This window comes from Anthonomus grandis, chromosome 2 (genome assembly GCF_022605725.1).
Source record: "Anthonomus grandis grandis chromosome 2, icAntGran1.3, whole genome shotgun sequence".
In the NCBI taxonomy this organism is placed as follows: Eukaryota; Metazoa; Arthropoda; class Insecta; order Coleoptera; family Curculionidae; genus Anthonomus; species Anthonomus grandis.
In genome coordinates, this window is record NC_065547.1 from 39668870 (window position 1) to 39686443 (window position 17574).

The 17574-nt window shown below is 33.5% G+C and overlaps 1 protein-coding gene across 2 annotated transcripts in view; it reads left to right on the top strand.

The window, feature by feature from the left end:
- Positions 1 to 17574, top strand: part of LOC126750418 (zinc finger protein 91-like) — a 42449-nt gene continuing 24875 nt past the window's right edge. The window contains exons 1-4 of one of the 2 annotated variants that reach the window (XM_050460042.1): positions 1 to 468; positions 4789 to 4981; positions 5036 to 5312; positions 5372 to 5571. In XM_050460042.1, the coding sequence (XP_050315999.1) occupies positions 394 to 468; positions 4789 to 4981; positions 5036 to 5312; positions 5372 to 5571 (745 nt within the window). In that variant the 5' untranslated portion in view covers positions 1 to 393. The remainder of the gene's footprint in view (positions 469 to 4788; positions 4982 to 5035; positions 5313 to 5371; positions 5572 to 17574) is intronic. The other variant, XM_050460043.1, reaches the window with a different exon arrangement.

Consider the following 17574-nt stretch of genomic DNA (forward strand, 5'->3'; position numbering starts at 1 on the left):
TCTGGATGTGTTTTAGGATCATCAGTACCAATTTTAGCTCTTTTTCTTTAATTTCTTATTATTTGGGTTAATTACTTATTTATTATTGCTTATTACAAGTAATTAAAACTAAATTATTCAAAGTAATAATAGAGAAGAATTTTGATTTTTCTGGCAGGTATTAGGGAATACTTAGAATCATCCCCTTAATAACATTGGAGGAGATACCCAAACTTTTGCTGACTGCCACAAAAATACCCCAATTTCTATATTTAAAAAGTCTTCTTCAATACTACTATCTTCATAATTTTCAATACCTCAAAATCTCTAGTGTTTACTGCTTCACTAGTGATAGTGATACTAAAAATTAAAAATCTTGTAGGTGATTTAAATGCTAAGAGCAAGGGGAGAATAATGGATGCCTCCCTGAGTTTGGATAATAATGGAAAAGTTAAAACCATTCCCAAATACAAATGTAAAGCTTTTCAAGTAAGTTATTTAGTTATAAGAAATTCAAAATATTGATGAAAATGCACTTAAAAGTGTTATGTTAAATGAACATCAAAAATTTTTCCTTACAGTGGTTTTATCAACCATTAAGAAATGTTGTAAATATTTACAAACAAAAATTCATGAAATGGAAATTCATAATATTTGGTTTATTAAACTTATACACCTATGTGTAAATTGTGGTATAGAAATGTACATGCAATGATTTATAAATTACATAGCAGTTGGTCTCAAGAAAATGTACCAGGTAATAAATGATGTTAATAATAAAAAAGGGAAAAAAGCTACAAAAGTACATTGCAGCCCTTGAATGTAGTGCAAAATTATGTTTTAAAGGTAATTTATAAAAAGAATAAAATACATCACACTGAACTTTTATACAATGAAGATATAGGCAATTTAGGCTGTCTGTATATTCAGCATATGTGTTAATTTGTTCATATCTCTGAAATATGTAAAAGAATGACTATAAATTATAGTAATTCACAATTCGCCAATTTTATTTTATATTGATCCACATTTTATAATTTGTTGCCAAGGGAAATTAAAATAAAAAAACCTAAAAAGAATTTAAAAAAATAGCCAAAGAATGTCTTTAAAAATATAAAAAAATTCCAATCATGCATAGGGTTAATGCGCTAGTTCTCGACCATTTTAGTAAAATTTTCACTTTCAAATGTTGTGAAAATTTAAATATTAATCTATCACTTACCATAGCGACCTTTTCTAAATCTCTAAATAGTTTTAAATTATTTTAAATAAATATTTTTAATTGTGGTGTATTCTAAATATTTTTTTTTACTAAAATAGTAAAAAAGTGCCATTTTGCTAGTCTCGACCACCCCACATGATTCGTGACCTTTTAAATGTTAGTTATCGACCACTCTTTTTTTACACAACTTTAAGGCGATTGGATTGCATAGTATAGACAACCTTAATAAAAAAGCCTTAACAAAAAATAACACAAAAACAAATATTTATTTATTTAAAAAAAAAACACAAAACAAATAAAAATGCTCTATATAAGTAAAAAAAAACAGATAGGAAATAGGAACAAAAAAGTTAAAGAAAAAAACAAGTGGGTTGATTTTTAATAATAAAAAATAAAACGAAAATTAGCACTTACAAATAAAGTAAAAAGTTAAAACTAAATTTGAAAATAACGTACTTTAACATTCATCACATTTGTAGTCTTGAATTGCGGCAATATTATATGGGGTATCAATGAATTTGGTGCATTTTCTGTGATACCATTTTTCACAATAGTCGCATCCTATATTTTTTTTATCATCGTCGTCCGTATCACTGTTAAGTTCTTCGAAGCATGTTGCACATGGTATCTTACTCTGCTCTGTCAAGCTTTCAGGATTTTCACAATTTTTTTTTGTTTTTCCTTCAAAGCCTTTAAAGGTTTTTGCTTTTCTCCCTTTAATTTTTCTCTTTCTTCTTTTTTTCTGAATTGTTTTAAGTTTCTTTTCTGTTTTCTCATTTTCTTTTTCCTCATAATATTTCCTCCACTCACTAGATGAAATCGCGCTAGGTGTTTTCAGGAACGGTTTTTTTCTGTTAGTGTTACTACTTCGCTTGATTGGCTTAGGGTATACCAAATGATTGTCAAATGCGTTTGTAAAAGAACATGATGGTTTATTTGATGTTTGCAGCAGTAAGCTGTTGGTAACAGCTGATAATTTTAAGACTTTAACCTTTAGAACATCATCACAATCATTCTTGCTTTTATCAGAAGTGGTATCGACATTTGCATCACTGGAAAAATGATCTCTTATAATATTAGGCTCAATATTAGGGGTAATATTAATGATATCATCAAGGTCATCACTTAAATATTCTCTAGTAGAATCAATTTGTATATTAAGGTTACCAGTAGTACTATCATTGTTTATATTAGAGTTATTATCAGATGTAATTAACGTAGGAGTACTTGACACAATGTCATCATTAAAGTCCTTCATAAAAGATGATGTAAAAGTATCACTTAAAGTAACATCTGGCAGTAAGTCAACGCTTACATGATTTATATCATTATTAATTGATAAATCATTATCAATTATTTGCAAGTCAGGTTTACTTGAGCAAGAGGGTTTTATTTCTACTTCATGAGGCGTAGCTGCTTGACTAGAAGGTTGAGAATCATCTAGAGCTTTTGGTGCTTCTATCACAGGATTTTTCGTAATACTATTGCGTTTTTTTGGAATTTGTTTTTCAATATTCTCTTGCAGAAGTTGTATTTCATTTAGAATTACATCAGGGTTAATTCCATAAGATTGTAAATTTTCTTTAATTGTTAGAATTACTTTTTTTGCTGATGTTAAGTCTCTTTGTGAGATCCTTCCCTCACTTGATCGCCTTTGCCTGGGTAATTTGTTTGTTGAAAGAGCTTCAGCTATATCCTTGACACATTTTGTATAATCAACAGAATCAGCATCTAGCGGAAACAACCCACATTTCCGAAACCCATTTTTGATACTCGCTTGAAATTCTTCTACATTGTTCGACAATACTTCATTGAAAATACTACGGAAATTTATTTTTCTTACTGGACAATTAATATTCTCTGGTCTACTTTGCCAGTTGCGAACCGTTTTTTGCCAATCGGTTTTCATTGATTTGAACAAACTTACATCTGCAGGTTGCATTATATGGGTTGTATTGGGGGGTAGCGCATATAAAATAACTTGGTTTTCATCACACCATTTACTTAACGACATAGTCATGTGCGATTTATGCCCATCAATAAAAATCATTCACGATGTATTCAAAAAAAACATCTGAAGTCATCCATTCTTTCTCAGATTTCCCCATCCTTGTGGCATATTTTCGACAAGAGCTCTTGGGGGTCTCACATATGGAAATAATACTAAAGGTGAGGAAATGTTTCCACTTGCATTAAACATCATAATAACAGTTATATTTTCCTTTTCGTTTTCAAGTTTAATGTCGTAAAGATTTTTGTAGCCTTTAGGTCCCAGAACTTTTCCTGATTTAGGGCATAAACAAAACCCGGATTCGTCACAATTGAAGATTCTTGTGGGATCACTAAATATTTGCATAAGGTTGTTTTTAGTTAAATATTCTCGCAAATCTAAAAACCACTTTCTTATTGAAGTCTCACTGACCACTGCCCTAGCCTTATTAACGCTTTCCGCTTCTCTTAGAGATATCTCCGGATTCCTTTTTAAAAATTCTAAATACCAGCTTTGTCCTGGTGTGTTGTCCTTAAATAATTCCTGGCCAGATTCTTTCGCTATCAGTTAGACCGTCTCCGTATATGTATATGTATGATATATTCTGAATACTTTTTGTATAACAAACCATATGCCTAAATTTAATGGTTTGTCTCAAAGCAATTTATTTTTTTTTTGCTGTTTCATAAAATGCAGATTTTTTTCTATTGTTATTCTTTGATTATGACTTTAACTTTCAACTTTCATATACACTAATGCAGCATTAATGCAAAGTGTGCTCCTTCGGTAGGGCTCTGCCAGCAGTCATAATAAATGAATGCATATATTAAAGTGATATATATCTATCTTTTTTTGTATGATTATTAATAAACAATTCACCTATAACTGCTTTTGCTTTTAGTTTAGAGTTTAGGGTTCCATTTAAAATTCAGTTTTTTAAAAGGGTTCCGTCAAGAAAAAGTTTGAGTAACACTTCATTAATGTATCTTGCAAGTAATGTTAATTCCCATGTGACTACAAATATTTACAATATGAAAAACAAAGCTGTTGATAATATTGCAACATTCACTTCATTGTATGAAGCATTCCAAATCTTCAAGATGCACATTTTATTTGAGATACTCTATATACCATAAAACTAAATGCTCTGGAATCATATAGATATGTAAAGTTTTTGTTTTTTTTAGTATATCCTCAAATAACCATTGAAATGCCATATTGTGTGTATTATGTTTGATCATATTTGAGCATATATTAAGCCTATTTAAACTGAAATAACTCTGAGAGGTTGTTTTTATCAATTAATGAATAATGCTTTTCTTGTACATATATCCATTTAGAGTGGGCAGAGATTTATTTTATAATTCATTTATTAGAAAAAATTTATATAGCATTCATGACTAATGAGATGTTTAAATTGATGTCTCCATTATATCATCAAACCAGCTTAAAATTAAAATAAGAGAGGTTTTATCGCAACATAATTTTTAGAGGATTATTCTTTGTAATTAGGCTTTTTAGTATGGTACACTTCTATTTTTATTTCATGTAATTGGCAGTGTTATAAATAATTAAATAAATTAAAATTTCATATTAGGTCGTTGGAAATGAGTCCAGTCAAAAAGAATTAGATGAAAATAGTGATCCCCACAATAGTCACAATGATTTTATGACAGATGAATTAGAAGCAACTTCTGATGAATATCCAGATAATATTTGGGATGAATCTGAAATATCAAATATATCAGACTTGAGTCTATCAAATGAACATTTCATAGAATCAAGTGATGGTAAACCAGTTACAAACATGAAGAAAATAAAATGGTAGCATCAGCCTTTTTTAGAATCAATACCAACGGACAATGAGTCATTAGAGCCAACCAGATCTAAAATTCCGGATGGAATATTAGAACTATTTGATTATACTCGTGAAAATTCAAGATGTCTAGTGGTAAATAAGGATATTACTGAACAAGAAATGAAAGACTTGGTTGATAGTGGGATCAATGTGATTCATATGTCTACCGACCTGAATAAGAAAAAAAAGGTTATTTACATTGGACGGGATTTAGTGCAGTGTATTAGACAATGTCCCCATTGCTGTATTACATTTTTTTCTATGTAAGTATATGCATCCAGTATGTTTTAAATATTTTTTTAAAAGTATTTCTTTTTATTAGGGCAGAAGCAGAAGATCATGAACTCAAACATAAGAAAGGCAAGGTGAAGCTTGATGAAAATATTATAGGAGCAGACATTATCAGGTGTCCCCAATGTCCTGCTGAGTTTGTGTTTCAGACAGATTTTACGATTCATTCTTATCATGTTCATAAGGAAAGTAATTTGTTTACTTGTAATCGATGCAATCAAACGTTTAAAAGTGAGTAACTTGATAATATTGGTAACACATTACAAAATTCTTAAATTTTTTTCATAACATTGAAGAAAAAAAGGATTATCAAAGCAAACATTTTACAAAAAATTTTCAATTTTGTTTGGCTTCTTATTCACTTTACCCGCTATAGCTTTGCAAAAGTTATAATGCTACAAATGATGTTGGGTGGCTTATTTTATTTCCTGTCTTTAATCATAATATTTTTAATTTCTATAATTGGAGTTTCTGGTTTTGTATACATTTGTCTTCTAGGTTTTCTTTCAAACTTTTTTTGTTGAAAATGTACCAATAATTAGTAGAAACTTTTTCACAATATTTCTAGAACTAGAATACCGAGTGCATTTTCTGACGCTTCAGTGGATATTCTTGAACTATGGTAAATAAATCAAACAAATCAAACAATCTAAGACTATAGTCATTAATATCTTTCTTACTTCACCTTAGCCATATTAGCTCCAAGCTCTCTCGGATACAGTAAACAACAATTGAATGGCTCCGCCGAACAACGTTGCAAGTGACAAAAACTTATTTTTTCAGAAATTCAAAAAAACACTGATTGTTCAATGAAATTAATTTCTAATTTACTATCACATCTTACTGAGATATTGACATTTTAAAAGTATTTTTTCGGGTACAACGTTGTAAGCGACGGCGCTTGCAACGTTTTTCTTTGAACAAGACGTATAATACTGAATTAAATGGGGCTGATTCAATAATGTAAGTAGGTAGTTTTTAAATATGAACTTTAATAATAATGAATTCAAAAAACTAAGTTTTCTTATTGTTCAACCTTAATATTTTCATAAAAAGGCACATATTCTGGCGGGATGTATTTGCACATATCCAGCAAGTCCTTTTTCTTTGCCGCTTTGATCGGGAGTCTATCCTTGTATAAAGGTGGGAACCGAGAAACTTTTACTGGGCGCATATTTCTCTTCCCTGGCCCCTTTACTTTTTTTGCTAATGAGTGCGAAGTCCATGTTTGAAGGACGTTGTGTGATTTCCTTCCACGCAATGTTATAGGATCATCCTTTGTAATTTGGTACCATACATGGCTAGTTACACTGAATGTATTTTTTTCCAGTGAATCAAAATCAGTGAACAAAATGTCGGTGTTTTTGAAGTCTGCTGTATCCATAACACAGACAGTAGAACGATTGGGTAGTCCCTTGGCATCAGCTATAGGTAGAAAAGTTAATAAAGAACCGGCTGCTCAATATGCGCACAAACCCATTTTTTAACACAAAATCGATAGAAAATCCAGTGGCAGAGAGAAAAGACGACCGCAATATATTTTCTCTCGGTTCTTATTAAAGAAACCGCAAGAACAAAGCAGTCGCCGTACTTCGTTTCTTTGTACCTGCCAAGAATTTAAAGCCTATGAGGTAGCCTGAAGCCCTACTCAGTGTCGTCTCGTACGGAAAGTGAGTTAATCGTGTTATAAGGCATTTAAAATCTGTTGTGTGTTTTTTTTAAAGTATAATAGTAAAATAGACTATAGTTTTTTTAGTTAGACTATCCGATTTTTATTGTAAAAGGTAAGTAAAATAAATAATTTAAATTATTCAATTGTCTAATAATTTAAAAAAATAAATGAAAATTAATTACTGTTAAAAATTATATTATTTAAAATATAGTTTGATTTTACAAAATAATAGGTATTTAACTTGTAGGTATATATGTACAGCCTAGAATGTGCATGTGTATATTAATTTTTTTACTTTCTATTTTTTTTAGATGTCACCTAAGAAAGTAGGCAAATACATACAAATAATTCACAGCCAAGGGAGAGAGATTATTTCAGTTAATTCCAAATTTACTACCTAATTCCGTCCTAGTGTTAGACAATGCAGCTTATCACAATGTGCCTGTAGTCAAGAATGTTACATCTGGAAGTAAAAAGCAGAAAATAGTTGACTGGCTCAAGGAACGTAATTTTACATTTGATGCAAAACTCACCAACACAGAGTTATATGAAATAGTGTCTGAAAATAAAAAAAAATATGTAACTGTACTGTAAAAACCAAGTTGGACGACCTAATGGAAAAGCACGGACATATTGTGTTACGTTTGCCTCCATATACCACCCAGAGCTTAATCCGATAGAAAAAATTTGGGCAACTGTTAAGAATTGGGTAGCAAACAGAAATTCCACTTTTAAATTGGCGGATGTCGAAACTTTGACAAGGCAGAAATTTGCGGAAAATTCGAATGATGAGTGGATAAATATTTGCAACCATATGGACAACATAAAAAAACAATATTTCAAAAGTCATCACCTTTTTGATGAAGCATTGGATTCTTTAAAATTTACAGTAAATACAGGCTCATCTGATGAAGAGATCGAATGGTCTTCATCGGATGAATCTGATTTAGGTTGTAATACACTATCTGATAGTGAATAAAAATATATAATATGTAAAATAATGAAATAAAACTTTAAGCTTATACCAATTTGTTTTATTACACAAGTCGTTTAAAATACCTAATCCTTAAAAAAAAAAATGCGAATAAAGAATAATTTTCAGCTACCTATTTGAAGTCCTGTTTTAAAAATAATTAGCGAACTGCATCCTCCTGTAAGTAAAACTATTTTTTATTAGATTTTTTATGGGCACATCACAATGCTAAAAAATACCATTTTAATTTATCTAAATTTTTTTAAACGAATCTTGGAGCAATTAAATTCAAATATATGCATTCCTAGTTGGTATTTCAACTAAATCAAACGCACTTATAATATCGCTAGCTATACCTACTAAAAATCTAGGGCCATTTATACTCTAGTACAAATAAATATTAATGATTTCAACAAGTGTGCCGCCTCCACTGTCTTCAGACCTCGACATAGTCATCGGACCCGATCGATAGGATAACGAGATGCGCGGATTTTGCCGCCTGTTGATGTCACCGGTTCTTTATAAACTTTTCTAACTATATGACTTCCACCCATTGGTGAGGAACATACACTTTTTTACCCTTTTTTGCTCGTTCAATTAGAGCAAAGTCCCTGTCACAGGGTAGAAAACTATGACCCGTCGTCATAAACTTTTGCTCAACGTTAGTCAAATATTCATTCAAGAGCAGGTGCTGCAAAACAGCTATAATCCGCCAGTTGTTGTTCTGACCTACGCATCTGTCAGACCAAAGCTTAAGAATTCTCACTTGGCCTGGTTTCAACTTTGTAAAGTTAAGCTCAACATATTTTAAAACGCATGATGCTATTTCCGCAGCATCTCGCTTGGCAGTGGTCTCATCCCAGAAAAACATATAAGCCATGTTTCTCCCCTGGTCATGTATAGCCAAATTGTAGCACGATAGTTGCCTCTGGTAAAATACGTTACTATGCGTGAGGTTTGGGCAAAATAAAACTTGTTGTAGGTCTACACAAAGCACAACCGTTTTCAGAGCTTAATATGGCACTCTCTTTATCTTCAGCAAGCGCCTTATAAGCAGAGTTAGCCCTCATATGATGAAGTTTGCTTTGAATTTCAATAATTTTTTTTCTCTCTTTAGTGGCGGCTGCAATGAGCTGAATGTGCAGCTGATCACAATAAGTACAGGTATCGGACCTAGGCAGACCAAATCTTAGGTTGAACTCACTTTGATAAACATCACGGTACACGTGAAGTACTGTCGGTGTATTTAATGCAGAAAAGCTGCCACATTTTCTTGATACTCGGGTCAGAATTCAAACATTCCTTTTTGCTCATATTTCTGGAGTAGTGGTTTTCTTGACGAGGAAAAGAAGAAATATGCTGTTTGATCTGTTCTTTTGTTTCATCAGGGATCCTAGTATGATTTCCATGCGCGCCTCTGCCATCGGTCAAGGGCGTGGTGAACTTTATTTTGTCAACAAGAATCTGTAGGCGTCGAGGTGTAACCTTCATTATGTGACAAAGTCTCTTTTGGCATACGCGAAGGGTAGCATCTTTCTTCGGACATAATATTGAACTGAACAATGTCTAGTAGAGATGTTTTCATTCACTCGACGGCGATTTATATCCCCTACCTTGATCCAAGAAGCAAGAAACCTTATTTGTTGATTATAGTCCATACTGTAGAAGTCCCTAAATAATTTTAGCATTTCTTCATGGGCAATCAATCCACACTTGTATTGACACTTGCATATTCTACCCTAAAACAGCAAAATAACTAATCTGTAAAACTGTAACGCACATCGAAAATGTTGTGACTTACCTCTTGAGGTGGTAATTTTCCTGGCACTGGCCGCTTTCTTTTGGATATGTATGGATTTCCAGAATCCCTTGAACGCTTACGACACTTATCTTTCCACTCACTAACTTTAATTTTCCTCTTTTTATCATTATTTAAGCGCTTTTGATCACCAGGCGAAAAAACAACATTCTCCGCGCCGGACATTTTATCGGCTGCAACGTTGTTCCGAGCGCGTCAACCTGTTTTCGAAGTCATTTAACGTGCTGCCATCTAAACCACATTCATATAAAACTGATAACAAAAACTGTCATGCGGTTGAAAATGTCGTTTTTACCACGTTATTTTCTGAAAATCTCAATATCGCAATTAATGTCGCTTACAACGTTGTTCGGCAGAGCCATTTAATTTAACACAACAACTAAATTTTTCAAATTTAGTTCCACTCATGTCTTGTGTTTTTGCATCTTCACAAAAAGGGTTAACCAAAACTCTTGATGTAACTCCTGCCCATCAGTACCTATTTCTCTTTTACTGGATTAGCTAATAAAGAGACTCCTCAAAAGTAATTTTCGGTGGAAAACAAAGTAATCTGCATTTTTCAATGTGCTTTTTATACAGGGTGTCCCGTAAATAGTGGTCCAAATGAAAACTTCTAATAGATTGGACTATTTCCAATCAGAATAATCCAACATAGCTCTAACGAAAGTGCTACGGTTTTCGAGTGTTTCACTAAATGAAAAAAAAATCACAATTTCTTCGGTTGGATATTATTTGCCGATAGATGCGCTTTATGATGCGTATTAAAATTTTTCAGTTATGCAAATATTTCTCACAGGAAAAATTTTTGAAGTTGCAATATCGGATTTTTTTTTTCTTTTCAAAAAGTTTGAAGTCCTATGACGCAATAAAATAATAATAGAATCTTGGTGCCCATTAGCGTAAAAACCTATTTATCCCATGTCGTATTAAAGACAAAAGCTCCTAATAGATTGGACTATTTTTAATAATATACAACCTGCCTATGTATGGGCTTGGCTGTTGTACTCGTGGCGCCCTCCAGCGTCCGGAAAATCCACATATTAATAGAGAAATCGCAATACCAATTTAAAATCAATTTGTGTACATTAATGGGTGGTTTATTAATAAGGATTATTAATGGTGAAATTATAGGACCGTTTGAGTTGCCGCAAAATCTCAATGCTGAATATTATTTCCATTTTTTGCAAAATACGAGTATTCTCCCCATCCTTTTGGAAAATGTTCCTTTGGACATTCGCAGAAATATGTGGCTGCAACACGACGGATGTCCTGCGCACTAGGGCGTGCAAGTTAGAAATTTTTTAAATGAATTCTACCCTAACCGATGGATCGGACGTCTAGGACCTATGTGTGTCTAGGACCTACTGTGGCCCCCACGGTCACCTGACCTAAATCCTCTTGATTTTTTTTACTGATGATGCCTCAAAGAAATTGTATACAGGAGACCCATACAAAACATTGAAAATCTGCGCGAGCGCATCCAAACTGCTGCTCAAGAGATAAATAGAGCTGGCAACGCTCAACGGATTAAGCGATCCTTTATAAGAAGGTGTAGGGCGTGTATAGCAGCAGGTGGTGGCCATTTTGAACCCCCTTTTGTAAAATTGCAAAACACGAATAAACCGAATTAATTTACATCGCACAAAATAGTTCTTTCGGCATTAAAACAACCATTTTTTTTTGAGGTTAACAAAAAATTCAAAAAGTTTTTGTCTTTAATACGGCGTGGGATAGATAAGTTTTTACGCTAATGGGCACCAAGATTCTATTATTATTTTATTGCGTCATAGGACTTCAAACTTTTTGAAAAGAAAAAGAAATCCGATATTGCAATTTCAAAATTTTTTCCTGTGAAAAATATTTGCATAACTGAAAAATTTTAATACGTATCATAAAGCGCATCTACCGGCAAATAATATCCAACCGAAGAAATGGTGATTTTTATTTCATTTAGTGACACACCATAAAAAAACTGATTACAGGTAGGTATTTCTTAAAATTTCGCAAAAATCAAAATATCTCCAAAACCGTAACACTTTCGTTAGAGCTATGTTGGATTATTCTGATTGGAAATAGTCCAATCTATTAGGAGTTTTCATTTAGACCACTATTTACGGGACACCCTGTATATCAAAAACACGTTTGATGCTATTTTCGCTTTCGCTGGAAACTTTATTTACGAATGAAAGCCTCTTCTTGGGAGTTTATTGTGATTTTTGTAAACTATTTAACTTTAATAAGGTTCCTTTCTTTTTTCCTTGCTTTCAGGTCCCTAATGTCCCACCTAACAGGAACATTTTCATAACCCAAAAACCAGAATATTTTCTATATAGTATGTTTTTGAACAGTAGCCTCAAAAAGAATAGTATAGTCAGTGGCGAAGCGTACGAGTAGACAAGGTAGACACTGTCTACCCAAAATTATCCAGTTATTTCTCATTAATTTATTACGTAATTATTTCATGTAATTGTTAAATTCAAATAAAAAAAAAAATAACACAGAATGTAGTCGCTCTCCTTACTATTATTATATACTATCTAAGCGGCTATAATATCTAAGGCGCCACCAATTAAAATATGCCTGACGCACCAATTAAAATAAAAATGCAGGGCTGATACCCAATTAATGTATACGAGCCCCAGGAAGACACATTGATATTTGTCTTCCGAAATTTGGAGCATCTAATCGAACCATATACGCATCAAGCAGATGACAGAGGTCCAGCCGCATCAGTATTTCGCCTATTATACGTATACAAAATTTACTCGCGGGAAAGACATTTGAGTTTTTGTCTATCGAAGTCGACCAGCTATTTTCTTATGCTCTTGAGGGTTACTGTTTATGGACACGCTTGATCTGGTCGGCCGCAATACATGTTCAGTTTTGTTTTTTGATGAATCTGCATTTGGCATTTGGTGCGGGCGCGTGCTATTGTAATTTAATAATTAGTATTTTTATTTTTGGGTGTGAATAAATTTGAATCCTCCAAATAGGACTCCTTAGTACCCAAGTGTACTTTGGCCTCCTTGTAGGCCTAGTAGTGGACTGTATTTTCTTTAACCGTTACCAAACACCGTGAAATAAAACACTTCCGGTGAATTGTTTAACACAGTTTATTAACCCTTAAAACTCGTATTAAACAATCCCAACTGCGAACAGAAACTTATGAAACTAGATATTTTACAAAAAACATTTATTTGCAATACACATGCAATTTTTATTATAGCCGGAGCGCTATTACGCGTACTTAATATCGGCGAGTCAACAGACAGACTCTGACAGACTGACTATTTTTTAATAATACATTTTTTATTTTGGCGGTCTGCGGGCGGGGTGGCGCACGGATGAAGATGAGATACGGATCGGCAAGCTTCAAACGACGCGGCTTTTTTAATACGAACTACGCAGTGAGTAAACATGCCAACTTTGTTGATTCCAAGAACACTCAATTCAAAAAATTAAATAGGTAAAATTAATTGGCGCTCTAACATTCTCCCCCCCGTTGAAGCCCCTGGTTCAACCATATTTATTATTCCTTATCAAATGGCAAAGGACATAACTTTGTTATGGGACGTATAAACTCTCCCTCTTTAGTTCTTATTTTTACCATTCGAACCTTACTATCGGAACCTGGAACCGCTTCAATCACCCGTGCCAATACCCATTGCAAAGGAGGTAAGTTTTCATCTTTTACGAGAACAACCATATCCCTTTCTAAATTTTTTCTTGACACATACCATTTCGGTCGATTCTGAAGTCTAGTCAAGTACTCAACTGACCATCGAGTCCAGAAATTTTGACGAATTTTTGAACATAACTTCCAAAAACTTAACCTGTTTTCTGGTACATTGGATACATCTCTTTCAGGAACGGACGTTAAGGGTTCACCTATTAAAAAATGTGACGGTGTTAAGCAATTCAAATCTCTTGAATCTGATGACAATGCACAAAGTGGCCTTGAATTAAGAATTGCTTCAATTTCTGTTAATACCGTAGTCATTTCCTCGAAAGACAATGTCAAATTACCTATAATCCTTCTTAGATGAAACTTGGTTGATTTTATCCCCGCTTCCCACAATCCCCCCCAGTGTGGGCTTAATGGCGGAATAAATTTCCATTTAATTTCTTTACTTGCTAAAAAAGTATTAATATTATTCCGATTTGTTTCATTTTTAAAAAAGAGATACACTTCTTTCAGCAAGTTATTTGCCCCTTGAAAATTAGTTGCATTATCGCTATAAATTTTACAAGGACAACCACGTCTAGCTATAAATCTTTTCAACGTATATATAAAACATTCAGTGCTCAAATTACTGACTAATTCAATATGAATCGCCTTCGTTTGCATACACACAAATAACGCAATATATGCCTTTGTAGTCGTAGAACTTCTAAGTCTTGACTGTTTGACATATATCGGCCCTCCAAAGTCAACTCCGGTATTTAAAAATGGACGTCCAATTGAAATTCTATCCAAAGGAAGAGAACCCATAAGCTGTGCAGAAGTTTGCGCTTTAAGCCTATAACATTTGACACATTTCCCAATTACAGACTTTACTTCGCTAAGACCATGGATTGGCCAATACCTTAACCTTAAGTTTGCCAATACCGCCTGTGGTCCAGCGTGAAATAATTTCAAATGTTCTGCCCAAATAATTAACTTTACCACGTGATGCCTCGATGGCAATACGATTGGAAATTTTTGATTGTAGTCAATATCCGCCTTGGATAATCGACCATTAACCCTCATTATACCATTAGTGTCTAAAAATGGATTTAAACACTTTAAAGAACTAGTCTTAAATATTTCAGAATTATTGTCACCATCATGACAATTTAAATACTTAATTTCTTTTGAAAATGTCTCAGCCTGTACAAGTTTTAAAATTGTATTTAATGAACGTTTAAGTTCGTCAACTGTCAGTGGCCCAGATTCCCTTTTATCAAAAAATCGAAAACAATACGCAACAGCCCTTTGCAACCTATTAAAATTCGAGAACCTTATCCAATCAATGACCTTTTGATTTAACTCTACCTGAGTTAAAGCTATTTTTCGTTGCTCTGGTAGACCTTCAGTAATTGAACATTCCTCAGGTAAAAAATCAATTTGTGAATCATAAAGAAATTCAGGGCCCTTCCACCAAATTTTGTGTTTTAAAAGTTGCCCCGACAATAAACCCCTTGACAGGCAGTCTGCCGGGTTGTCCTGAGACGAAATATGTTTCCACTGACAATTCAAAGTCAATTCCTGCACTTCAGAAACCCTATTGGCCACAAAGGTGGTCCATCTACTTGGTGACCCATTTAACCAAGCTAGTACAACTTTGGAATCCGTCCATAAAACAACCTTAGATATTTTAAGATTTAAAATTCCCAAAATTTTAGAAGTAAGGCGAGATACTAGAAGTGCTCCACAAAGTTCAAGTCGTGGCAATGACACTGTTTTTAAGGGAGCTATTCGTGATTTCGAGCAGAGTAAATTACAGGAAACATTTTTGTTTTTATAAATAGCCCTTACATATAAACAGGCCCCGTATGCTTTCATGGAAGCATCCGCAAATCCATGTATCTGAATTTCAGCAATATCCGAATTATTAAACAGACAACGAGAAATTTGTAATTCAACTAAACATTTAATATCTGCCGAAAACGATTTCCACTTATCTAAACTTGTTGATAGGAGTTCCTCATCCCAATCAACTTTACTTGCCCAGATTTCTTGCATTAAAATCTTCGCAACAACAATCACAGGCCCCAACAAACCCAACGGATCGTACATCTGTGCGATTTTTGATAACACCAATCTTTTTGTTATCTTGATTTCAGTTTTATCTATTTCATCTGGAACAGATATTTTAAAATAATCCTGAGTTGGAAACCATAACACTCCTAACACCTTATTTGAAAACTCATTATCCAAAGAAATGCATTCACCATCCTTGTCACTACCAACATTCTTTAACAAAGACAAATCATTAGCACACCATTTGTGCAATTTAAAACCTCCAGAGTTTAACAAACCAATCAATTGCTCCTGTAGTTCTAAAACTTCCTTTTTAGAATTTGCGCCGCAAAGAACATCATCAACGTAACATTGCTGTAAAATTGCCCTTGAAGCCGCCGGAAAATTACACATCTCATCTGTTGCCAATTTATTTAAGCAACGAGTTGCCAAAAAGGGAGCCGAGTTGGTACCGTATGTCACGGTTTGCAACTCTATGATTTTAACTGGTTCATCTGGCTTTTCCCTCCATAGAATATTCTGGAATTTTCTATGATCCGGGTTTACCTTAATCATACGATACATTTTTTGGATATCAGTCACTAAAACATATAAAAACGTTCTGAACCTACAAAGTATATCAAAAAGTTCCGGCTGAACGGAAAAACCTTTTAACATAACGTCATTTAGTGAATATCCTTTTGTCGTCTTACTTGACGCATCAAAGACAACTCTGAGTTTAGTTGACACAGCATCCTCTCTTATGACACAGTGATGCGCCAAGAATACCCTTTCCTGTTCTCCGAATGAATCCGAATTTACTGAGTCCTCTTTTATGTATTTTCCATGCCCTAAAGTTACATATTCATTTATGAACTCCTTATACTCAGAAAATAACTTTAAGTGCGTATGTAACCTTTTTTCCAAATTTTGAAACCTTTTCAATGCTAAATCATACGAATTACCTAACTTTAAGTATCCATTTTGTTCTCTAAATGGTAAATCCACCTGAAAAGATCCATCATCCAATCTCTTACAGGATTTAATAAATTTTCTCACACAATTTATCTTCTGAGGATAAAAACCGTTGACCTGATATCTCTTCCATTTGCCAAAATTTTGGAATTAACTCATTAATGTCCTGGCCCTTAGAATGACTAAACAAATTTACACTTAAATTATTGTTTGTGCTATTTTTAATACTATTTTTCTGAACTGACTTTACCGGCGCATTTCCACAAATTAACCATCCCAATTGAGAGTTTTGTAGAACTGGCAGACCTGACCCTAACCTAATTAAATCAGGCAGCACTAAATCAAAGTAAAACTCTGCTGAAATTAAAATATCGATATCCGATGGCTTGAAGTAATAAGGATCAGCCAATAAAATACCTGGTGGAATTTTCACCATATTTGTTTCTATAGCAACATGAGGCAACTTACAGGTAATCTGATTTAAAACTGCAAATGACACATCTACCTTATAGTTAGTAACCTGAGACTCGAGAACTAAATTAACAACCTCATTAATTTCTGTGACCTTATTTCCTATACCACCTATTTTAAATTCAGTTAACTTACAATTAACATTTGTTAATTTATTAAACAATTTCCTTGTTATGAAACAGCTCTGGGACCCAGAGTCCAACAGTGCCCTAGCCTCCAATTTATTGCCATCCGGACAAATCAAATTTACAATTGCTGTGGCCAGTATAACTTGTACATTAGAATGAGCCACAGCAGCCTGTTGTATTACAGGCTCCTCTAGAATACCCATATCAACCCCATGACTCACTCCAACAAACTCTTTCCCAAAGTAATCCTCATCTGAACCCAACTCCAACTCCGATTCTTGAATTTTATTCAAATTCCCAGAAACCCCTAACAAGGCATTAGAATTAATTTTATTTTTAACATCAGGTTCATCTCTTTTTACTTCTTCACCTTGACCTTGACCTCCATTTTGTTTACTATTAAAACCTTCCCTATTACCATTCCAAGAGTAATCATGCAATAGCAAATTGTGTCTTTTTTTACACATCTGACAA